The 21,093-nt window shown below is 39.2% G+C and overlaps 1 protein-coding gene across 1 annotated transcript in view; it reads left to right on the forward strand.

Annotated features, from left to right (window-relative positions):
• The window catches only part of LOC128689926 (protein Star-like), a 215,690-nt gene that overhangs the window by 186,698 nt on the left and 7,899 nt on the right, over positions 1–21,093 (forward strand). Inside the window, exon 6 of the mRNA XM_070088720.1 lies at positions 19,103–19,267. Coding sequence (XP_069944821.1) covers positions 19,103–19,267 — 165 coding nt within the window. The remainder of the gene's footprint in view (positions 1–19,102; positions 19,268–21,093) is intronic.

Consider the following 21,093-nt stretch of genomic DNA (forward strand, 5'->3'; position numbering starts at 1 on the left):
TATTAAGGTCACAAGTGACATGGTCCTAGACAAATAGATAAATTAAAACCTAACAAATCCCCACGCCCTGATGAACTGTACTCAAGGGTTCTAAAGGAATATAAAGAGGAGCGTAGCAAACCTTTGGCTAATCTTTCAACATATCACTACAAACGGGAATGGTGCCAGTTAAGTGGAAAATGGCAAATGTGATACCCATTTTCAAAGCAGGTGACAGGTCCTTAGCTTCGAACTATAGACCAATAAGCCTTACCTTCATAGTGGGAAAATTTATGGAATCAATAATTGCCGAGGCAGTTCGTAGCCATCTGGAAAAGCATAAATTAATCAAGGAATCTCAACATGGTTTTACAAAAGGGTGTTCATGCCTTACGAATTTATTATAGGAAAGCACTGGTTTGGTAATAGAGTTGTGGATGAGTGGAACAAACTCCCGAGTACAGTTATAGAGGCGAAAACGTTGTGTACGTTTAAAAGTAGGTTAGATAAACACATGAGTGGGAGCGGGTGGGTGTGAGTTAGACATGACTAGCTTGTGCTACTGCGTCAGTTGCCATGTTCCTTCCTTAAGAAAATAAGAACATAAGAAAGAAGGAACACTGCAACAGGCCTACTGACCCATGCGGAGCAGGTCCATGTCCCTCCCCGTATTAGCCCTATGACCCACCCAGTCTGGTCATCTCCACTCAAGGATGGAGCACTGTACCAGGCCCAGCAGCACAAGCTAGTCAGGTCCAACTCACACCCACCCACACCCACTCATGTATTTATCTAACCTATTTTTAAAACTACACAACGTTTTAGCCTGAATAACTGTACTCGGGAGCTTGTTCCACTCATCCACAACTCTATTACCAAACCAGTGCTTTCCTATATCCTTCCTGAATCTGAATTTTTCCAACTTGAAACCATTGCTGCGAGCCCTGTCTTGGCTGGAAATTTTCAGCACACTATTTACATCCCCTTTATTTATTCCTGTTTTCCATTTATACTCCTCGATCATATCTTCCCTAATTCTACGCCTTTCGAGAGAGTGCAGATTCAGGGCCCTCAGTCTATCCTCATAGGGAAGATTTCTGATACATGGTATCATCTTTGTCATCCTCCTTTATACGTTTTCCATTCTATAATACGGTGACCAGAACTGAGCAGCATAGTCTAAATGAGGCCTAACCAAGGATATATAGAGTTGAAGAACAACCTGAGGACTTCTATTATTTATACTTCTAGATATGAAGCCAAGAATTCTGTTAGCTTTATTGCGATCACTAATGCACTGTTGTCTTGGTTTTAGGTTACTGCTAACTAGAACTCCTAAATCCTTTTCGCAATCGGTAGTATTAAGATCTACATTATTTAGTTTATATGTGGCATGGTTATTTAACTGTTCAACATTTAGAACTTTGCATTTGTCAATATTAAACTGCATCTGCCACTTCTCCGACCATTGCGTCAGTCTATTCAAATCATCCTGGAGTGCTCTAATGTCCTCATTAGAATGAATTGGACGGCCTATTTTGGTGTCATCAGCAAATTTGCTTATGTCGCTATTCATTCCCTCATCTATGTCGTTTATGTAAATTGTGAACAACAACGGGGCCAACACTAACCCCTGAGGAACACCGCTTGTGACGTGCCCCCATTCGGATTTCTCCCCATTTATGCAAACTCTCTGCTGTCTATTTGTCAGCCATGCCTCTACCCAGGAAAAAATTTCTCCTATTCCGTGTGCCCTAAGTTTCCTCAATAGTCTCTGGTGTGGAACTATATCGAAAGCCTTACTGAAGTCCATGTACGCAATATCATATTCATTACCATGATCTACCTCCTCAAACACCTTAGTGAAAAAAGTTAGTAAATTCGTAAGACAGGAACGCCCCTTTGTAAAACCGTGTTGAGATTCATTAATCAATCTGTGCCTGTCAAGTTGGCTACGAATTGCTTCGGCAATTATTGATTCCATAAATTTTCCCACTATGGAGGTAAGGCTTATTGGTCTATAGCTCGAAGCCAAGAACCTGTGAATGTGACCTGACCTAACAAGGTTGGGGCATTGGCTTAAGCCGGTAGGAGACTTGGACCTGCCTTGCATGGGCCAGTAGGCCTGCTGCAGTGTTGCTTCTTTCTTATGTTCTTAGGGTCTTTCTTATATAGTGGTGTTTATTGATACAGGTGGCGTTTATTGATACAGGTGATGTTTATTGATACAGGTGGTGTTTATTGATACAGGTGGTGTTTATTGATACAGGTGGTGTTTATTGATACAGGTGATGTTTATTGATACAGGTGGTGTTTATTGATACAGGTGGTGTTTATTGACACAGGTGGCGTTTATTGATACAGGTGATGTTTATTGATACAGGTGGTGTTTATTGATACAGGTGGTGTTTATTGATACAGGTGGCGTTTATTGATACAGGTGGTGTTTATTGATACAGGTGGTGTTTATTGATACAGGTGGTATTTACTGATACAGGTGGTATTTATTGATACAGGTGGTATTTATTGATACAGGTGGTGTTTATTGATACAGGTGGAGTTTATTGATACAGGTGGTGTTTATTGATACAGGTGGTGTTTATTGATACAGGTGGTGTTTATTGATACAGATAGTGATTATTGATACAGGTGGAGTTTATTGATACAGGTGGTGTTTATTGATACAGGTGGAGTTTATTGATACAGGTGGAGTTTATTGATACAGGTGGTGTTTATTGATACAGATAGTGATTATTGATACAGGTGGTATTTATTGATACAGGTGGTGTTTATTGATACAGGTAGTGATTATTGATACAGGTGGTGTTTATTGATACAGGTGGAGTTTATTGATCCAGGTGGTGTTTATTGATACAGGTGGTGTTTATTGATACAGATAGTGATTATTGATACAGATAGTGATTATTGATACAGGTGGTGTTTATTGATACAGGTGGAGTTTATTGATACAGGTGGTGTTTATTGATACAGGTGGTGTTTATTGATACAGGTAGTGATTATTGATACAGGTGGTGTTTATTGACACAGGTAGTGATTATTGATACAGGTGGTGTTTATTGATACAGGTAGTGATTATTGATACAGGTGGTGTTTATTGATACAGATAGTGATTATTGATACAGGTGGTGTTTATTGATACAGGTAGTGATTATTGAAACAGGTGGTGTTTATTGATACAGGTAGTGATTATTGATACAGATAGTGATTATTGATACAGGTGGTGTTTATTGATACAGGTGGTGTTTATTGATACAGATAGTGATTATTGATACAGGTGGTATTTATTGATACAGGTGGTGTTTATTGATACAGATAGTGATTATTGATACAGGTGGTATTTATTGATACAGGTGGTGTTTATTGATACAGGTAGTGTTTATTGATACAGATAGTGATTATTGATACAGGTGGTATTTATTGAAACAGGTGGTGTTTATTGATACAGGTGGTGTTTATTGATACAGGTGGTGTTCATTGATACAGGTGGTGTTTATTGATACAGGTGGTGTTTATTGATACAGGTGGTGTTTATTGATACAGGTGGTGTTTATTGATACAGGTGGTGTTTATTGATACAGGTGGTGTTTATTGATACAGGTGGTGCTTATTGATACAGGTGGTGTTTATTGATACAGGTGGTGTTTATTGATACAGGTGGTGTTTATTGATACAGATGGTGATTATTGATACAGATGTTGAATATTGATACAGGTAGTGTTTATTGATAAAGGTGGTGATGATTGATACAGGTGGTGAATATTGATACCTGGAGTGATTTTTGATACAGATAGTAATTATTGATACAGGTGGTGATTATTGATACAGATGGTAATTATTGATACAAGTGGTGATTATTGATACAGGTGGTGATTATTGATACAGCTGGTGATTATTAATACAGCTGGTAGTTATTGATACAGCTGGTGATTATTGGTACAGCTGGTGATTATTGATACAGCTGGTGATTACTGATGCAGCTGGTGATTATAGATACAGATGGTGATTATTGATACAGCTGGTGATTATTGATACACGTGGTGATTATTGTTTCAGCTGGTGATTATTGATACAGCTGGTGATTATTGATACAGCTGGTGATTATTGATGCAGCTGGTGATTATTGAAACAGCTGGTGATTATTGATACAGCTGGTGATTATTGATACATGTGGTGATTACTGATACTGCTGGTGATTATTGATACAGGTGGTGATTTTTGATTCAGCTGGTGATTATTGATACAGCTGGTGATTATTGATACAGCTGATGATTATTGATACAGCTGTTGATTATTGATACAGCTGGTGATTATTGATACAGCTGGTGATTATTGAAACAGCTGGTGATTATTGATACAGCTGGTGATTATTGATACATGTGGTGATTACTGATACTGCTGGTGATTATTGATACAGGTGGTGATTATTGATACAGCGGGTGATTATTGATACAGCTGGTGATTATTGATACAGCTGGTGATTATTGATACAGCTGGTGATTATTGATACAGCTGGTGATTATTGATACAGCTGGTGATTATTGAAACAGCTGGTGATTATTGATACAGCTGGTGATTATTGATACATGTGGTGATTACTGATACTGCTGGTGATTATTGATACACCTGGTGATTTTGATACAGGTGGTGTTTATTGATACAGCTGGTGATTATTGATACACCTGGTGATTTTGATACAGGTGGTGATTATTGATACAGCTGGTGATTATTGATACAGCTGGTGATTATTGATACAGCTGGTGATTATTGATACAGCTGGTGATTATTGAAACAGCTGGTGATTATTGATACAGCTGGTGATTATTGATACATATGGTGATTACTGATACTGCTGGTGATTACTGATACACCTGGTGATTTTTATACAGGTGGTGATTATTGATACAACTGGTGATTATTGATACAGGTAGTGATTATTGATACAGGTGGTGATTATTAGAACATGTGGAGATTATTGATACAGCTGGTGATTATTGATACATGTGATGATTATTGATTCAGCTGGTGATTATTGATACAGCTGGTGATTATTGATACAGGTGGTGATTATTGATACAGGTGGTAATTATTGATACAGGTGGTGATTATTTATACAGCTGGTGATTATTGATACAGGTGGTGTTTATTGATACAGGTGGAGTTTATTGATCCAGGTGGTGTTTATTGACACAGGTGGTGTTTATTGATACAGATAGTGATTATTGATACAGGTGGTATTTATTGATACAGGTGGTGTTTATTGATACAGGTAGTGATTATTGATACAGGTGGTGTTTATTGATACAGGTGGAGTTTATTGATCCAGGTGGTGTTTATTGATACAGGTGGTGTTTATTGATACAGATAGTGATTATTGATACAGATAGTGATTATTGATACAGGTGGTGTTTATTGATACAGGTGGAGTTTATTGATACAGGTGGTGTTTATTGATACAGGTGGTGTTTATTGATACAGGTAGTGATTATTGATACAGGTGGTGTTTATTGACACAGGTAGTGATTATTGATACAGGTGGTGTTTATTGATACAGGTAGTGATTATTGATACAGGTGGTGTTTATTGATACAGATAGTGATTATTGATACAGGTGGTGTTTATTGATACAGGTAGTGATTATTGATACAGGTGGTGTTTATTGATACAGGTAGTGATTATTGATACAGATAGTGATTATTGATACAGGTGGTGTTTATTGATACAGGTGGTGTTTATTGATACAGATAGTGATTATTGATACAGGTGGTATTTATTGATACAGGTGGTGTTTATTGATACAGATAGTGATTATTGATACAGGTGGTATTTATTGATACAGGTGGTGTTGATTGATACAGGTAGTGTTTATTGATACAGATAGTGATTATTGATACAGGTGGTATTTATTGATACAGGTGGTGTTTATTGATACAGGTGGTGTTTATTGATACAGGTGGTGTTCATTGATACAGGTGGTGTTTATTGATACAGGTGGTGTTTATTGATACAGGTGGTGTTTATTGATACAGGTGGTGTTTATTGATACAGGTGGTGTTTATTGATACAGGTGGTGTTTATTGATACAGGTGGTGTTTATTGATACAGGTGGTGTTTATTGATACAGGTGGTGTTTATTGATACAGGTGGTGTTTATTGATACAGATGGTGATTATTGATACAGATGTTGAATATTGATACAGGTAGTGTTTATTGATAAAGGTGGTGATGATTGATACAGGTGGTGAATATTGATACCTGGAGTGATTTTTGATACAGATAGTAATTATTGATACAGGTGGTGATTATTGATACAGATGGTAATTATTGATACAAGTGGTGATTATTGATACAGGTGGTGATTATTGATACAGCTGGTGATTATTAATACAGCTGGTAGTTATTGATACAGCTGGTGATTATTGGTACAGCTGGTGATTATTGATACAGCTGGTGATTACTGATGCAGCTGGTGATTATAGATACAGATGGTGATTATTGATACAGCTGGTGATTATTGATACACGTGGTGATTATTGTTTCAGCTGGTGATTATTGATACAGCTGGTGATTATTGATACAGCTGGTGATTATTGATGCAGCAGGTGATTATTGAAACAGCTGGTGATTATTGATACAGCTGGTGATTATTGATACATGTGGTGATTACTGATACTGCTGGTGATTATTGATACAGGTGGTGATTTTTGATTCAGCTGGTGATTATTGATACAGCTGGTGATTATTGATACAGCTGATGATTATTGATACAGCTGGTGATTATTGATACAGCTGGTGATTATTGATACAGCTGGTGATTATTGAAACAGCTGGTGATTATTGATACAGCTGGTGATTATTGATACAGGTGGTGATTACTGATACTGCTGGTGATTATTGATACACCTGGTGATTTTGATACAGGTGGTGTTTATTGATACAGCTGGTGATTATTGATACACCTGGTGATTTTGATACAGGTGGTGATTATTGATACAGCTGGTGATTATTGATACAGCTGGTGATTATTGATACAGCTGGTGATTATTGATACAGCTGGTGATTATTGAAACGGCTGGTGATTATTGATACAGCTGGTGATTATTGATACATATGGTGATTACTGATACTGCTGGTGATTACTGATACACCTGGTGATTTTTATACAGGTGGTGATTATTGATACAACTGGTGATTATTGATACAGGTAGTGATTATTGATACAGGTGGTGATTATTAGAACATGTGGAGATTATTGATACAGCTGGTGATTATTGATACATGTGATGATTATTGATTCAGCTGGTGATTATTGATACAGCTGGTGATTATTGATACAGGTGGTGATTATTGATACAGGTGGTAATTATTGATACAGGTGGTGATTATTTATACAGCTGGTGATTATTGATACAGCTGGTGAGTATTGATACAGGTGGTGATTATTGATACAGCTAGTGATTATTGATAATCTTGTGATTATTGATACAGGTAGTGATTATTGATACAGGTGGTGATTATTGACACAGGTGGTGATTATTGATACAGATGGTGATTATTGATACAGATGTTGAATATTGATTCAGGTAGTGTTTATTGATAAAGGTGGTGATGATTGATACAGGTGGTGAATATTGATACCTGGAGTGATTTTTGATACAGATAGTAATTATTGATACAGGTGGTGATTATTGATACAGATGGTGATTATTGATATAAGTGGTGATTATTGATACAGCTGGTGATTATTGATACAGCTGGTGATTATTAATACAGCTGGTGTGATGTAGTCCAGCTGGGCTTGTGAGGTCTCTGGGGAGACCTAATTTAACCAATTATATGGTCACACCTTGCCTTGGCAAACGTCTGTAGCCACGCCCACGTCTGAGGTCTTTTGTTCTTGACGCCTCAGACCTAGGCGTCAGGTCGTACACGTGGTTGTGGAGGGTGCTTGGACCACGATATAAGCCCAAGGAACAGCTGAGCAGGGAGATTCGAGGGGAGCGGCTGCTGGGATGCAGAGCTCCTGAGCAGGGAGATTCGAGGAGAGCTGCTGCTGGGGTGCAGGGCTCGGGAGAAGGCTGCTGAAGTCTCTGGAGGAGACTGTTGGAGGCATTGGGCAGAGTACTGGCTTGGCGCAGTACTCGTGCTGTGTAGGTCTTGGGACCTGTGGCTTAGTTCCTGTAGTGAACTGTCCTCTGTGCTATATTGTAAGTTACATTCATTTTGGTCAAGTTGATTGTGTTCCCTGTCTCACTGCTTATGAGTACCACCCCATTTGTCTAACCACAATAATGTTCTCCTGTTCCCAAATATATTATTGTACAAGGACTTAATAATAAACTGTGTTTGAGTAGAATAGTAATATTCACTGCCCACCGTTATTTATTCCTTTTCTCTTATATTTTATTATGTTTATATATGAGTGAAGAATGGGCGAGGCATATGTTAGTGAGTAGCGTAGAGTTAATGAGAGTGTCCTGGTAGTCACCACTGACCTGTCATTACCTACCTACCTCCGCTAATCATCTCACTCCTTCCACCTCGCCTGCCTCTCCCCTGCCTACATAATCCCTTACTCCCATATCCCCCACTTATATCCTATTCAATCATTACCCCCCTACATGACACTGGTGGTTATTGATACAGCTGGTGATAATTGGTACAGCTGGTGATTACTGATGCAGCTGGTGATTATAGATGCAGATGGTGATTATTGATACAGCTGGTGATTATTGATACACGTGGTGATTATTGTTTCAGCTGGTGATTATTGATACATCTGTTGATTATTGATACAGCTGGTGATTATTGATACAGGTGGTGATTATTGATACAGGTGGTGATTATTGATACAGCTGGTGATTATTGATACAGCTGGTGATTATTGATACAGCTGGTGATTATTGACACAGCTGGTGATTATTGATACAGCTGGTGATTATTGATACAACTGGTGATTTTGATACAGGTGGTGATTACTGATACTGCTGGCGATTATTGATACACCTGGTGATTTTGATACAGGCGGTGATTATTGATACAGCTGGTGATTATTGATACAACTGGTGATTATTGATACAGGTAGTGATTATTGATACAGGTGGTGATTATTGGTACATGTGGAGATTATTGATACAGGTAGTGATTATTGATACATGTGGTGATTATTGATTCAGCTGGTGATTATTGATACAGCTGGTGATTATTGATACAGGTGGTGATTATTGATACAGGTGGTAATTATTGATACAGGTGGTGATTATTTATACAGCTGGTGATTATTGATACAGCTGGTGATTATTGATACAGGTGGTGATTATTGATACAGCTGGTGATTATTGATACAGGTGGTGATTATTGATACAGCTGGTGATTATTGATACTGGTGGTGATTATTGATACATCTGGTGATTATTGATACAGCTGGCGATTATTGATAATCTGGTGATTATTGATACAGGTAGTGATTATTGATACAGGTGGTGATTATTGGTACAGGTGGAGATTACTGATACAGGTAGTGATTACTGATACAGGTAGTGATTACTGATACAGGTAGTGATTACTGATACAGGTAGTGATTACTGATACAGGTAGTGATTACTGATACAGGTAGTGATTACTGATACAGGTAGTGATTACTGATACAGGTGGTGATTACTAATAGAGGTGGTGATTACTGATACAGGTAGTGATTACTGATACAGGTAGTGATTACTGATACAGGTGGTGATTACTGATACAGGTGGTGATTACTGATATAGGTGGTGATTACTGATACAGGTGGTGATTATTGATACACGTTATTTTAACTGATCTGGTCGATATTCCGATATTATCATTAAAAACTAAACCATAATTTACATTAATTAACAAAATTCATTAAAAGTGTTTGCTTTGGTTTGGTTTAAATCTTATCAGCTATCTGCGCAAATCTTACCAACCATCTGTGCAAATCTTACCAACCAGGTGTTCAAATCTTACCAACCAGCTGTTCAAATCTTACCAACCAGCTGTGGAAATCTTACCAACCAGCTGTGCAAATTGAACCAACAGGTGGTACAAATCAATCCAGTCAGTTGTACGAATCTCGCTAATTATGTGTACAAACCTTACTGACCAGCTGTTGAAATCTTACACAAATAACTCGCAAGTAGAGAAGCTTATAACAACTTTTCTGTCCGACAATGACAGGACAAAGAGAGGAAGAAAGAAGGAAGCGGAGAAGTAGTGGCAGTACTGATAGGGGTAGTGAAAAGTAGTGGGAATAGTTTTAGTGGCACGGAAAGGGGAATGAAGTTAGCCAATAGTACTGGCAGTAGTAGCAATGGAATAGTAGTCGTTGTAGTAGAAGTGGAGTTAGTCTATGGACAAGAAAATGGAGCACTGCTGAAGAGCTAATGGTCCACAAGGGCGGGACCCTGAACATAGGAAGGGGCTGGGGAACTGAAGGACAGAACACACCAAGGCAGAAGAAAGGAAGATGAAAAAGTAGGAAAGAAGAGGTGGGGAGAGGAAGAGAGGAAAAGATCTGTTCAAGTCACGAGTGGTCTTAAGTTTGAAGCATTTGATAATGTAATGGGAAAGGAAGGCAGCTACAGAGACTAAGATTTATACAAGGAAGGTTGTGTATAAGTAATGAGTCAACGAGACGGTGACTGTGAAGGCTAGAAGAAGTGTAGATACTTTTATCAGAGGACCAGTAGCTCTCCTGCAGTGCTCCTTTTACTTGTCCTTAGACTGACTGCACTTTTACTTCTACTATTACGACTGCCACTTCATTACTACTACTACCACTAATACTACAACTACTACTATTACGTCCCTTCACTCCTTTTTCTGTCTCTTGTGCCACTAAACTACTCCTCATTCCCTCTGTCACTGTCTCACTAAAACTTCTCCCTCTTTCTTCTATCACTGTGCCACTAAAACTTCATCCCCTTTCCTCTGTCACTGTTCCATTAAACTACTCCCCATCTCCTCTATCACTGTGCCACTAAAACTACACCCCATTTCCGCTATCACTGTGCCATTAAACTACTCCCCATTTCCTCTATCACTGTGCCACTAATACTAATCCCCATTTCCTCTGTCACTGCTCCACTAAAACTACTCCCCATTTCCTCTGTCACTGCTCCACTAAAACTACTCCCCATTTCCTCTGTCACTGTACCACTAAAACTAAACTCCATTTCCTCTATGACTATCCCACTAAAGCTACTCCTCCTTTTCCCTATCACTGTGCCATTAAACTACTCCCCATTTCCTCTGTCACTGTGCCACTAATACTAATCCCCATTTCCTCTTTCACTGTGCCATTAAACTTCTCCATATTTCCTCTATCACTGTGCCACTAAAACTACTCTCCATTTCCTCTGTCACCACTTCTTTCTTTCTTCCTCTCTATGTCCCATCACTGTCCCCCCTCGCCTATATGTACTGGCTCCTTCACTCTCCTGTCTTAGTGTTACTTGTAAATGTCGTGTTCTCTGATGCTCATAGTTTTTAATAAAATATAAATCATAATAAAGTAAGGTTAGAGACATGATTATGATTTTTGTAATATTTGGTATAAACTTTTTGGGAAGATTATATTCTTCAATATTCTTACAAAGTTTCGATTTTATTTATATTTATTTAAGGTGCTAAAAATTGCCTTGTTATTTTCTCAGTGGTTTAGGGAGGTAGTAATTTTTCTGTAAGTTAGGATGTATATGATGGGGATGAATGTAGATGATTGTTTTGTGTGAGAGGAACTCCTGCTGTTGTAGTTGTGGAGAAAAATGCTCTGGTTTGGCACCATTATCTCAGCCTGAGATTCAAGTGTGAGGATATTTTTGTTTCTTGTGGGAGGTTAAAGGTCCTCACTTTATCTAGGAAAGAGGGTAGTGCATTCCTGAAGCTGCACGTTAAGAGATGCGTGTGTAATCTATGACTGTAGTAGTGTAGGGCAAAGGGCATCAGTTAATTCGTAAATATGTGTACACATTATAGGTGTGATTTTTTTAAGACTCTTGATATCATTAGAGTAGTTATATTTATGACTGTAAGAATATTGTGATAATGTAAAGGAAGTAACAAAGGGGAAGAAACCTTTGTAGTAACTTACAGTGTGTCTGTTAACCTCTATAATATAAACTGTATAATTCAACTGCATTTATATATGAACAAATTTAGGCTGAGGTTTTTCATTTCCTCCTAATGTGGAAAGTGTTATGTGTTCAGTATTGACAGTGATTATTATATATTAATTATATATGTATTATTATATTATTAATTATGTATTTATTATTTATTAATAATATACTTATTAATTATTAATTATATAATTATTATTTATTAATTATATATTTATTATTATATATGGCCCTCTGGATTATTAACAACAGAAAACCCATATTCCATTTTGTTCCCATCTTTCCCCATCCCTGACATTATTGTATTTGGTGCGTCATTAATCACATCACTGACTTATTACTGACTAGTAATTAATTGCAGAATCATTTGAATAATTATGCATAAACACATCAAGGATTATATGGATTAAAGTAAGAGTCGGATGCAAAAAAATGGGATATAATAAATGTTTATGCAGATGGAGTTGAGAGTTGTGTAGAGGAGAGAGGTTCTGGGAGATGCTGAGTGCTTAGGAAGTCATGAACCAAGTGAGAGAGTAGTTGTTAAAGTTAGTGAAACGGTTATAGAAGGTGTGGTAGGTAAGTTTGGGGTGTCAAGTGAAAATGATAATGGGAACCCTTTGATTGAATTTTGTATAGAAAATTATTTGATAATGGATAATAAATATTTTAAGAGGAATAGGATAAATAAACAAGATATGATATAGGGCATAATAAGAGTAGTATGTTGGACTATGTATTGGTAAATAAAAGACTGATGGGTAGACTTCAAGATGTGCATGTTCATAGAGGGGCCACAAATATATCAGATCATTGTTTAGTTGGAGCTACACTGACAGTAAAAGGTAGATGGGATACAAGGAAAATGGCATCAGCAAGTAAGAGAAGAGTTAAGGTTTATAAACTTAAGGAGGAGGCAGTTAAGGTTAGATATGATCAATTATTGGAAGAAAACTGGGCTAGTGTGAATATAGGCAATGAAGTTGAAGAAGTATGGGGTAGATTTAAAAATGTAATGTTAGAGTGTTCAGCAGAAGTTTGTGGTTACAGGAAAGTGGGTGTGAGAAGGAAGGAGAGTGATAGCGGAATGATGATGTCAAGAGAGTTATAAAGGAGTAAAAGTTAGTATATGAGAGGTTTTTAAAGCGATGTAAAGAGTGAGGAGAATATGGAGAGAAAAAGAAAGGTTAAGAAGGTGGTGAAAGAATGTAAAAGGAGAGCAAATGAAACAGTGGGTGAGATACTATCAACAAATTTTCCTGAGAATAAGAAAAAGTTTTGGAGTGAGATTAAAAAGTTAAGAAAGCCTAGGAAACGAATGGATTTGACAGTTAAAAATTGGAGAGGAGAGATTTTAGATAAAGAGTTGGAAATATCAGGAAGGTGTAGGGAATATTTTGAGGAACTGTTGAATGTTGATGAAGATAGGGAAGGTGTGATTTAGTGCATTGGACAGGGAGATATAACATCTTGTAGGAGTGAGGAAGAGCCAGTTGTGAGTGTGGGAGAGGTGCATGAGGCAGTGGGTAAAATGTAAGGGGGTAAAGCATCTAGGATTGATGGGACAAATACAGTAATGTTAAGAGCAGGTGGGGATATAGTTTTGGAATGGTTGATGCTTTTATTTAATAAATGTATGGAAGAGGGGAAGGTACCTAAGGACTGGCAGAGAGCATGCATAGTTCCTTTGTATATAGGCAAAGGGGAAAAAAGAGTGTACAAATTATAGGGGAATAAGCTTGTTGAGTATACCTGGTAAAGTGTATGGTAGAGTTATTACTGAAAGAATTAATAGTAAGACAGGGAGCAGGATCACAGATGACCAATGACGTTTAGGAAGGGTAAGGGATGTGTAGGCCAAGTGTTTACAGTGAAGCATATAGGTGAACAGTAAATAGATAAGGGTAAAGAGGTTTTCATTACATTTATGGAGTTGGAAAAGGCATATGATAGGGTGAATAGAAGAGCAATGTGGCAGATGTTGCAAATGTATGGAATAGGTGGTAGGTTACTGAAAGTAGTCAAGAGATTTTACGAGGATAGTGAGGTTCAAGTTAGAGTATGTAGGAGAGAGGGAGTTCATTTCCCAGCAGAAGTAGGCCTTGGACAGTGATGTGTGATGTCACCGTGGTCGTTAAATATATATATATATATATATATATATATATATATATATATATATATATATATATATATATATATATATATATATATATATATATATATATATATATATATATATATATATATATATATATATATATATATATATATATAGATGGGGATGTATGAGAAGTGAATGCTCTGGTGTTGGCAAGAGGTGTGCGATCAAGAGATAACGAATCTAACAAAGTGGGAACTGTCACAGTTAATTTTTTGTTGATGACACTGTGCTTTTGGTAGATTTCAAAAGGAAGTTGTAGAGGCTGGTGAACGAGTTTGGAAGTGTATGTAAAAGGACATTAAAAGTGAGTGCAGGAAAGAGCAAAGTGATGAGGATAACAAAAAAATAGGTTATGAAAGATTGTATATCAAACTGGAGGGAGGGAGCATGGAGGAAGTGAATATATTCAGATATCCGGGAGTGGACGTGTCAGCGGATGGGTCTATGAAAGACGAGGTGAATCATACAATTGATGAGGGGGGAAAAGGTGAGGAGTCTGTGGAGACAAAAATCAAAGAAGCAGAGAAGGGGAATGTATGAGAGGATAGTGGTACCAACGCTCTCTTATGGGTGTGAAGCATGGGTGGTGAATGTTGCAACAAGGAGAAGGTTGGAGGCAGTGGAGATGTCGTGTCTGAGGGCAATGTACAGCGTAAATATAATGTAGGAAATCCATAGCTTGGAGATTAGAAGGAGGTGCGTGGTATACCTAGAGTATACCTGGAGAGAATTTCGGGGGTCAACACCCCTATGGCCCGATCTGTGACAAGACCTCCCAGTGGGTCAGAGCGTGATTAACCAGGCTGTTACTGCTGGCCACACTCCAAGGGCAGAGGAAAGGTTGCTGAGATGCTTTAGACATTTAGAGAAGATAGAACAAAATAGAATGATTTGGAGGGCAATAAATCTGTACTAGAAAAATGCGGGGTAAAGGAGGTTTTGTGTGAGAGGGGCTGAACTTCCAGCAAGCATACATGAGCATGTTAGAAAGGAATAAGTGGAGACGAATGGCTTTTATGACTGGACGTGATGTTGGAGTGTGAGCAAAGTAACAATTATGAAGGGTTTTAGGGAAATCGGTTAGCCGGACTTGAGTCCTGGAGGTGGAAAGTATAGTGCTTGCACTCTGAAGGAGGGGTGTTGATATGTTGCAGTGTTTTAACTGTAGTGTAGGGACGCCTCTGGCAAGACAGTTATGGAGTGAATAATGATGTGTTTTTTTCTTTTTCTTCGGGTCACCCTGCCTTGGTGGGAAATGGCCGATATGTTAATAAAAAAAAGAAACACGTCATCCTTGACAATAAGTTCTGAAGTGAAGTTATAATGAAGTTTAATAATAGGATGTTATTGTAAAGTGATAAAATAGTATATGATAAAGAGAAGTATTTTTATAAGTATTAATAGCAGAGTTATATAATAGGACATGATAATAGGTTGTAATAGTGAAAAGTGTTTTTATGAAGAAGTATTATATTTAGCCTTGATATTGAAGTATCTCAAGATGTTGTTATTGTGAAGAACAGGAACAAGTTATGAGAATGAAGTGTTATAATAGTTTATGAGAGTAAAATGCTATAATAAGTTGTTATACTGAACATATTACAAACAATAACTGAAATGACAGGATGGATAATGAGAACCTTCAAAACTAGGGATGCAAAACCAGTGATAATTCTCTTCAAATCGCTTGTTGTCTCTTGGCTGGAACACTGTTGTATACTGATTCCCCCCTTCAAGGCAGGCGAAATTACTAACCTGGAGAGTGTAGGAGAGTGTACAAAGAGCTTCCACTGCACACATTAGTACGATAAGGCACCTAAATTACTGGGAACGGTTGAAGTCCCTTGATCTGTATATCCTGGAACGCAGGCGAGAAAGATATATTATAATATACACTGGGAAAATCCTAGAGGGATTAATACCAAACTTGCACACGAAAATCACTCCCTATGAAAGCAAAAGACTCGGCAGGAGATGCAACATTCCCCCAATAAAACACAGAGGCGCCACGAGTACACTGAGAGACAACATAATAAGTGACCCAAGACTGTTCAACTGCCTCCCAGCATACATAAGGGGGATTACCAATAGACCCCTGGCTGTCTTCAAGAAGGTGCAGGACAGGCACCTAAAGTCAGTACCCAACCAGCCAGGTTGTGGTTCAGTTTGCGTGCAGCCAGCAGTAACAGCCTGGTTAGTCAGACCCTGATCCACCACGAGGCCTGGTCTCAGACCAGGCAGCGGAGGCGTTGACCCCCAGGTATACTCCAGGTATACCTGGAGTTTACCTGGAGTGAGTTCCGGGGTTCAATGTCCCCGCGGCCCGGTCTGTGACCAGGCCTCATGGTGGATCAAGGCCTGATCAACCAGGCTGTTGCTGCTTACCGCACACAATCCAACGCACGAACCACAGCTTGGCTGGTCAGGTACTGATTTCAGGTACTTGTCCAGTGCTTTCATGAAGACAGTCAGGGGTCTATCGGTAATACCCCCTTATGTATGCTGGGAGGCAGTTGAACAGTCTTGGGCCCCTGACACTTATTGTGTTGTCTCTTAACGTGCTAGTGACACCCATGCTTTTCATTGGGGGGATGTTGCATCGTCTGCCGAGTCTTTTTCTATTGTATGGAGTGATTTTCGTGTGCAAGTTTGGTACTAATCCTACTAGGATTTTCCAAGTGTATATAATCATGTATCTCTCCCGCCTGCGTTCTAGGGAGTACAGGTTTAGGAACTTCAATCATTTCCAGTAATTGAGGTGTTTTATCTCCGTTATCCGCGCCGTGAAGGTTCTCTGTACATTTTCTAGGTCAGCAATTTCATCTGCCTTGAAAGGTGCTGTTAGTGTGCAGCAATGTTCCAGCCTAGATAGAACAAGTGACCTGAAGAGTGTCATCATGGGCTTGGCATCCGTAGTTTTGAAGGTTCTCATTATCCATCCTGACATTTTTCTAGCATATACGACTGATACAATGTTATGGTCTTTGAAGGTGAGATCCTCCGACATGATCACTCTCAGGTCTTTGACGTTAGTTTCTCGCTCTATTGCGTGGTTGGAATTTGTTTTATGCTCCGATGAAATTTTAATTTTCTCACGTTTATCATACCGGAGTAGTTGAAATTTCTCATCATTGAACTTCATATTGTTTTCTGCAGCCCATTACAGATTTGGTTGATGTCCGCCTGGAGTCTTGCAGTATCTTCACTGGAGGACACTGTCATGCAGATTCGGGTGTCATCTTCAAAGGAAGACACGGTGCTGTGGCTTATATCACTGTCAATGTCCGATATGAGGATGAGGAACAGGATGGGAGCGAGTACTGTGCCTTGTGGAACAGAGCTTTTCACCGTAGCCTTCTTAGACTTGACTCTGTTGACTACTACGCTTTGTGTTCTATTTGTCAGGAAATTAGAGACTCATCTACCAGTTTTTCTTGTTATTCCTTTATCACGCATTTTGTGCGCTATTACGCCATGGTCACACTTGCCGAAGGCTTTTGCAAAGTCTGTATATATTACATCTGCATTCTGTTTGTCTTCTAGGACATCTAGGACCTTGACGTAGTGATCCAGTAGCTGAGACAGACAGGAGCGACCTGCTCTAAACCCATGTTGTCCTGAGTTGTGTAACTGATGGGTGTGTAGATGGGTGGTGATCTTGCTTCTTAGAACCATTTCAAAGATTTTATGATATGAGACGGTAGCGCTATCGGTCTGTAGTTCTTTGCTATTACTTTACTGCCCCTTTGTGGAGTGGGGCTATGTCTGTTGCTTTTAGAAACTGTTGGACGACCCCAGTGTCCATGCTCCCTCTCCATAGGATGTTAAAAGCTCGTGATAGGGGCTTCTTGCAGTTCTTGATGAACACGGGGTTCCATGAGTCTGGCCCTGGGGCAGAGTGCATGGCATGTCATTTATCGCCTGTTCGAAGTCATTTGGCGTCAGGAGAATGTCAAATAGGCTTGTACTTACCAAATTCTGTGGCTTTCTCATAAAAAAATCATTTAGATCTTCGACTCTCAGTCTGGTTAGTGGCATGCTAAAAACCGAGTCATGTTGGGACTTGAGTAGCTCACTCATTTCCTTGCTGCCATCTGTGTAGGACCCATCTTGTTTAAGTAGGGGCCCAATACTGGATGTTGTTCTCGACTTTGATTTGGCATAAGAAAAGAAATACTTTGGGTTTCTTTCGATTTCATTTATGACTTTTAGTTCTTCCCGCGATTCTTGACTCTCGTAGGATTCCTTTAGCTTTAGTTCGATGTTTGCTATTTCTCTGACCAGTGTCTCACTACGTTTTGCAGATATATTGGCCTCTTTTAGCCGCTATGTTATTCTTTGCCTTCGCCTGTAATGGGAGCACCTTTCTCTTTCCAGTTTATATCTTCTCCTCCTTTTTCTTAATTATAGGAAAGTGATGTAGTTAATTTTGTGAAAGTGAACGGATAGAAAAGGATGTGTTAGGGAAGGCTGTGACAGTGAAGACTTGTTAGGGTATAACAGTGAATGCACGATTGACACGATTGGGTTATAATAGTGAAGTGTAATAATATGGTGTGATAATGTAATTTCAATAAGTTATGGTAGTAAAATATTGCGATAGTGAAGGAATAACAAGCTGTGAAACTGAAGTGTTATTGCAAGTCTTGATAAAGCATTAATTATGATTATGACAGTGAAGTGGTAAAACAGAGTATGATAGTAAAGTGATCCATTGAAGTGTTATAATGTTTTGTGATGGTTTTGTTAAGAGTTAGATTGTGATAGTGAATGTATGTCATGATAATGAGTGTTCTGTTGACAGGATGATCAGCGGGAGACAGGTAATGTAGTGACCGTCCACTGTCTGCCACTGGTCACGCTGCTCAAGGCTCTACAGAAGACACACGTCGATCTGTTCGTTCTGGACGTCGAGGGAGTCGAGTGGGGAGTCATCGACCTCTTCCCTTTTGACCAAATCACCGTCGATGTGAGTATTTGTGATGCAAACTAATTCTTGTGTGTAATATTTCTAGTGTTGAGTAAACTCAAGCTTGTGTGTAATACTACAAGTGTTGCATTAACTAACACTATGTAATACTACTAGTGTTGTGAGAATTCGGGTTCAGAACATAGTGGGAATGTTTGGAGTAATACGCAACTGCTCTTCAGAGTGTTTATCAGGAAGATCAATGGTGTCTGGCAGCGGGCAAGCCCTGGCGAACCTTGAACTTCACACTAGAGGTCAGCAGCAATAACCTTTCAGTGTGACTCATGTTAACCATTCACATCTAATAACAGTTTGTTCTTACATACATTAAGTACGGTTAATAACTCAGATGGCACTGTATGCAGGACGTCCTTGTCATGCAGGACGTCCTTGTCATGGAGGACGTCCTTGTCATGCAGGACGTCCCTGTCATGCAGGACGTCCTTGTCACGCAGGACGTCCTTGTCATGGAGGACGTCCTTGTCATGCAGTAGATAACCTAATACATATAATATAAATGGACTCGTAGATATTACTGTGATGTACAAAGCAAGCACCCCTTAAGGGAGGTTTCTTGACGCTGGTGAGGGTTCTTGATCTAGGGAATTGGATCTGTGATCCAGTTCCCTAAATTGAGCCTGAATGCCGCCCATCCCCCCCCCCCACTTGCGCTGTATAATCCTACGGGTTTAGCGCTCCCCTATTATTATAATAATTATAATAATGTACAAAGCAAAGAATGTTTTACAAGAAAATATATTCTTCTTATGACCAGAGCTTTGGTAAGATGGGTAAGGAAGAAGGATGGGTAAGGAAGAAGGTTGGGTAAGGAAGAAGGATGGGTAAGGAAGAAGGATTGGTAAGGATAGAAATATTGGAAAAGGGTGGGAGGGGGGTGAGAGGTAGGATATAAAAGGTAAGTGGCCCAACCACTTTGGTGTAATTTGAAAAGTGTATGTGAATTATTTATTTTTTTATTATTATTACACTGGCCGATTCCCACCAAGGCAGGGTGGCCCGAAAAAGAAAAACTTTCACCATCATTCACTCCATCACTGTCTTGCCAGAAGGGTGCTTTACACTACAGTTTTTAAACTGCAACATTAACACCCCTCCTTCAGAGTGCAGGCACTGTACTTCCCATCTCCAGGACTCAAGTCCGGCCTGCCGGTTTCCCTGAACCCCTTCATAAATGTTACTTTGCTCACACTCCAACAGCACGTCAAGTATTAAAAACCATTTGTCTCCATTCACTCCTATCAAACACGCTCACGCATGCCTGCTGGAAGTCCAAGCCCCTCGCACACAAAACCTCCTTTACCCCCTCTCTCCAACCTTTCCTAGGCCGACCCCTACCCCGCCTTCCTTCCACTACAGACTGATACACTCTTGAAGTCATTCTGTTTCGCTCCATTCTCTCTACATGTCCGAACCACCTCAACAACCCTTCCTCAGCCCTCTAGACAACAGTTTTGGTAATCCCACACCTCCTCCTAACTTTCAAACTACGAATTCTCTGCATTATATTCACACCACACATTGCCCTCAGACATGACATCTCCACTGCCTCCAGCCTTCTCCTCGCTGCAACATTCATCACCCATGCATCACACCCATATAAGAGCGTTGGTAAAACTATACTCTCATACATTCCCCTCTTTGCCTCCAAGGACAAAGTTCTTTGTCTCCACAGACTCCTAAGTGCACCACTCACTCTTTTCCCCTCATCAATTCTATGATTCACCTCATCTTTCATAGACCCATCCGCTGACACGTCCACTCCCAAATATCTGAATACATTCACCTCCTCCATACTCTCTCCCTCC

The sequence above is a fragment of the Cherax quadricarinatus genome, chromosome 25 (genome assembly GCF_038502225.1).
Source record: "Cherax quadricarinatus isolate ZL_2023a chromosome 25, ASM3850222v1, whole genome shotgun sequence".
NCBI lineage: Eukaryota > Metazoa > Arthropoda > Malacostraca > Decapoda > Parastacidae > Cherax > Cherax quadricarinatus.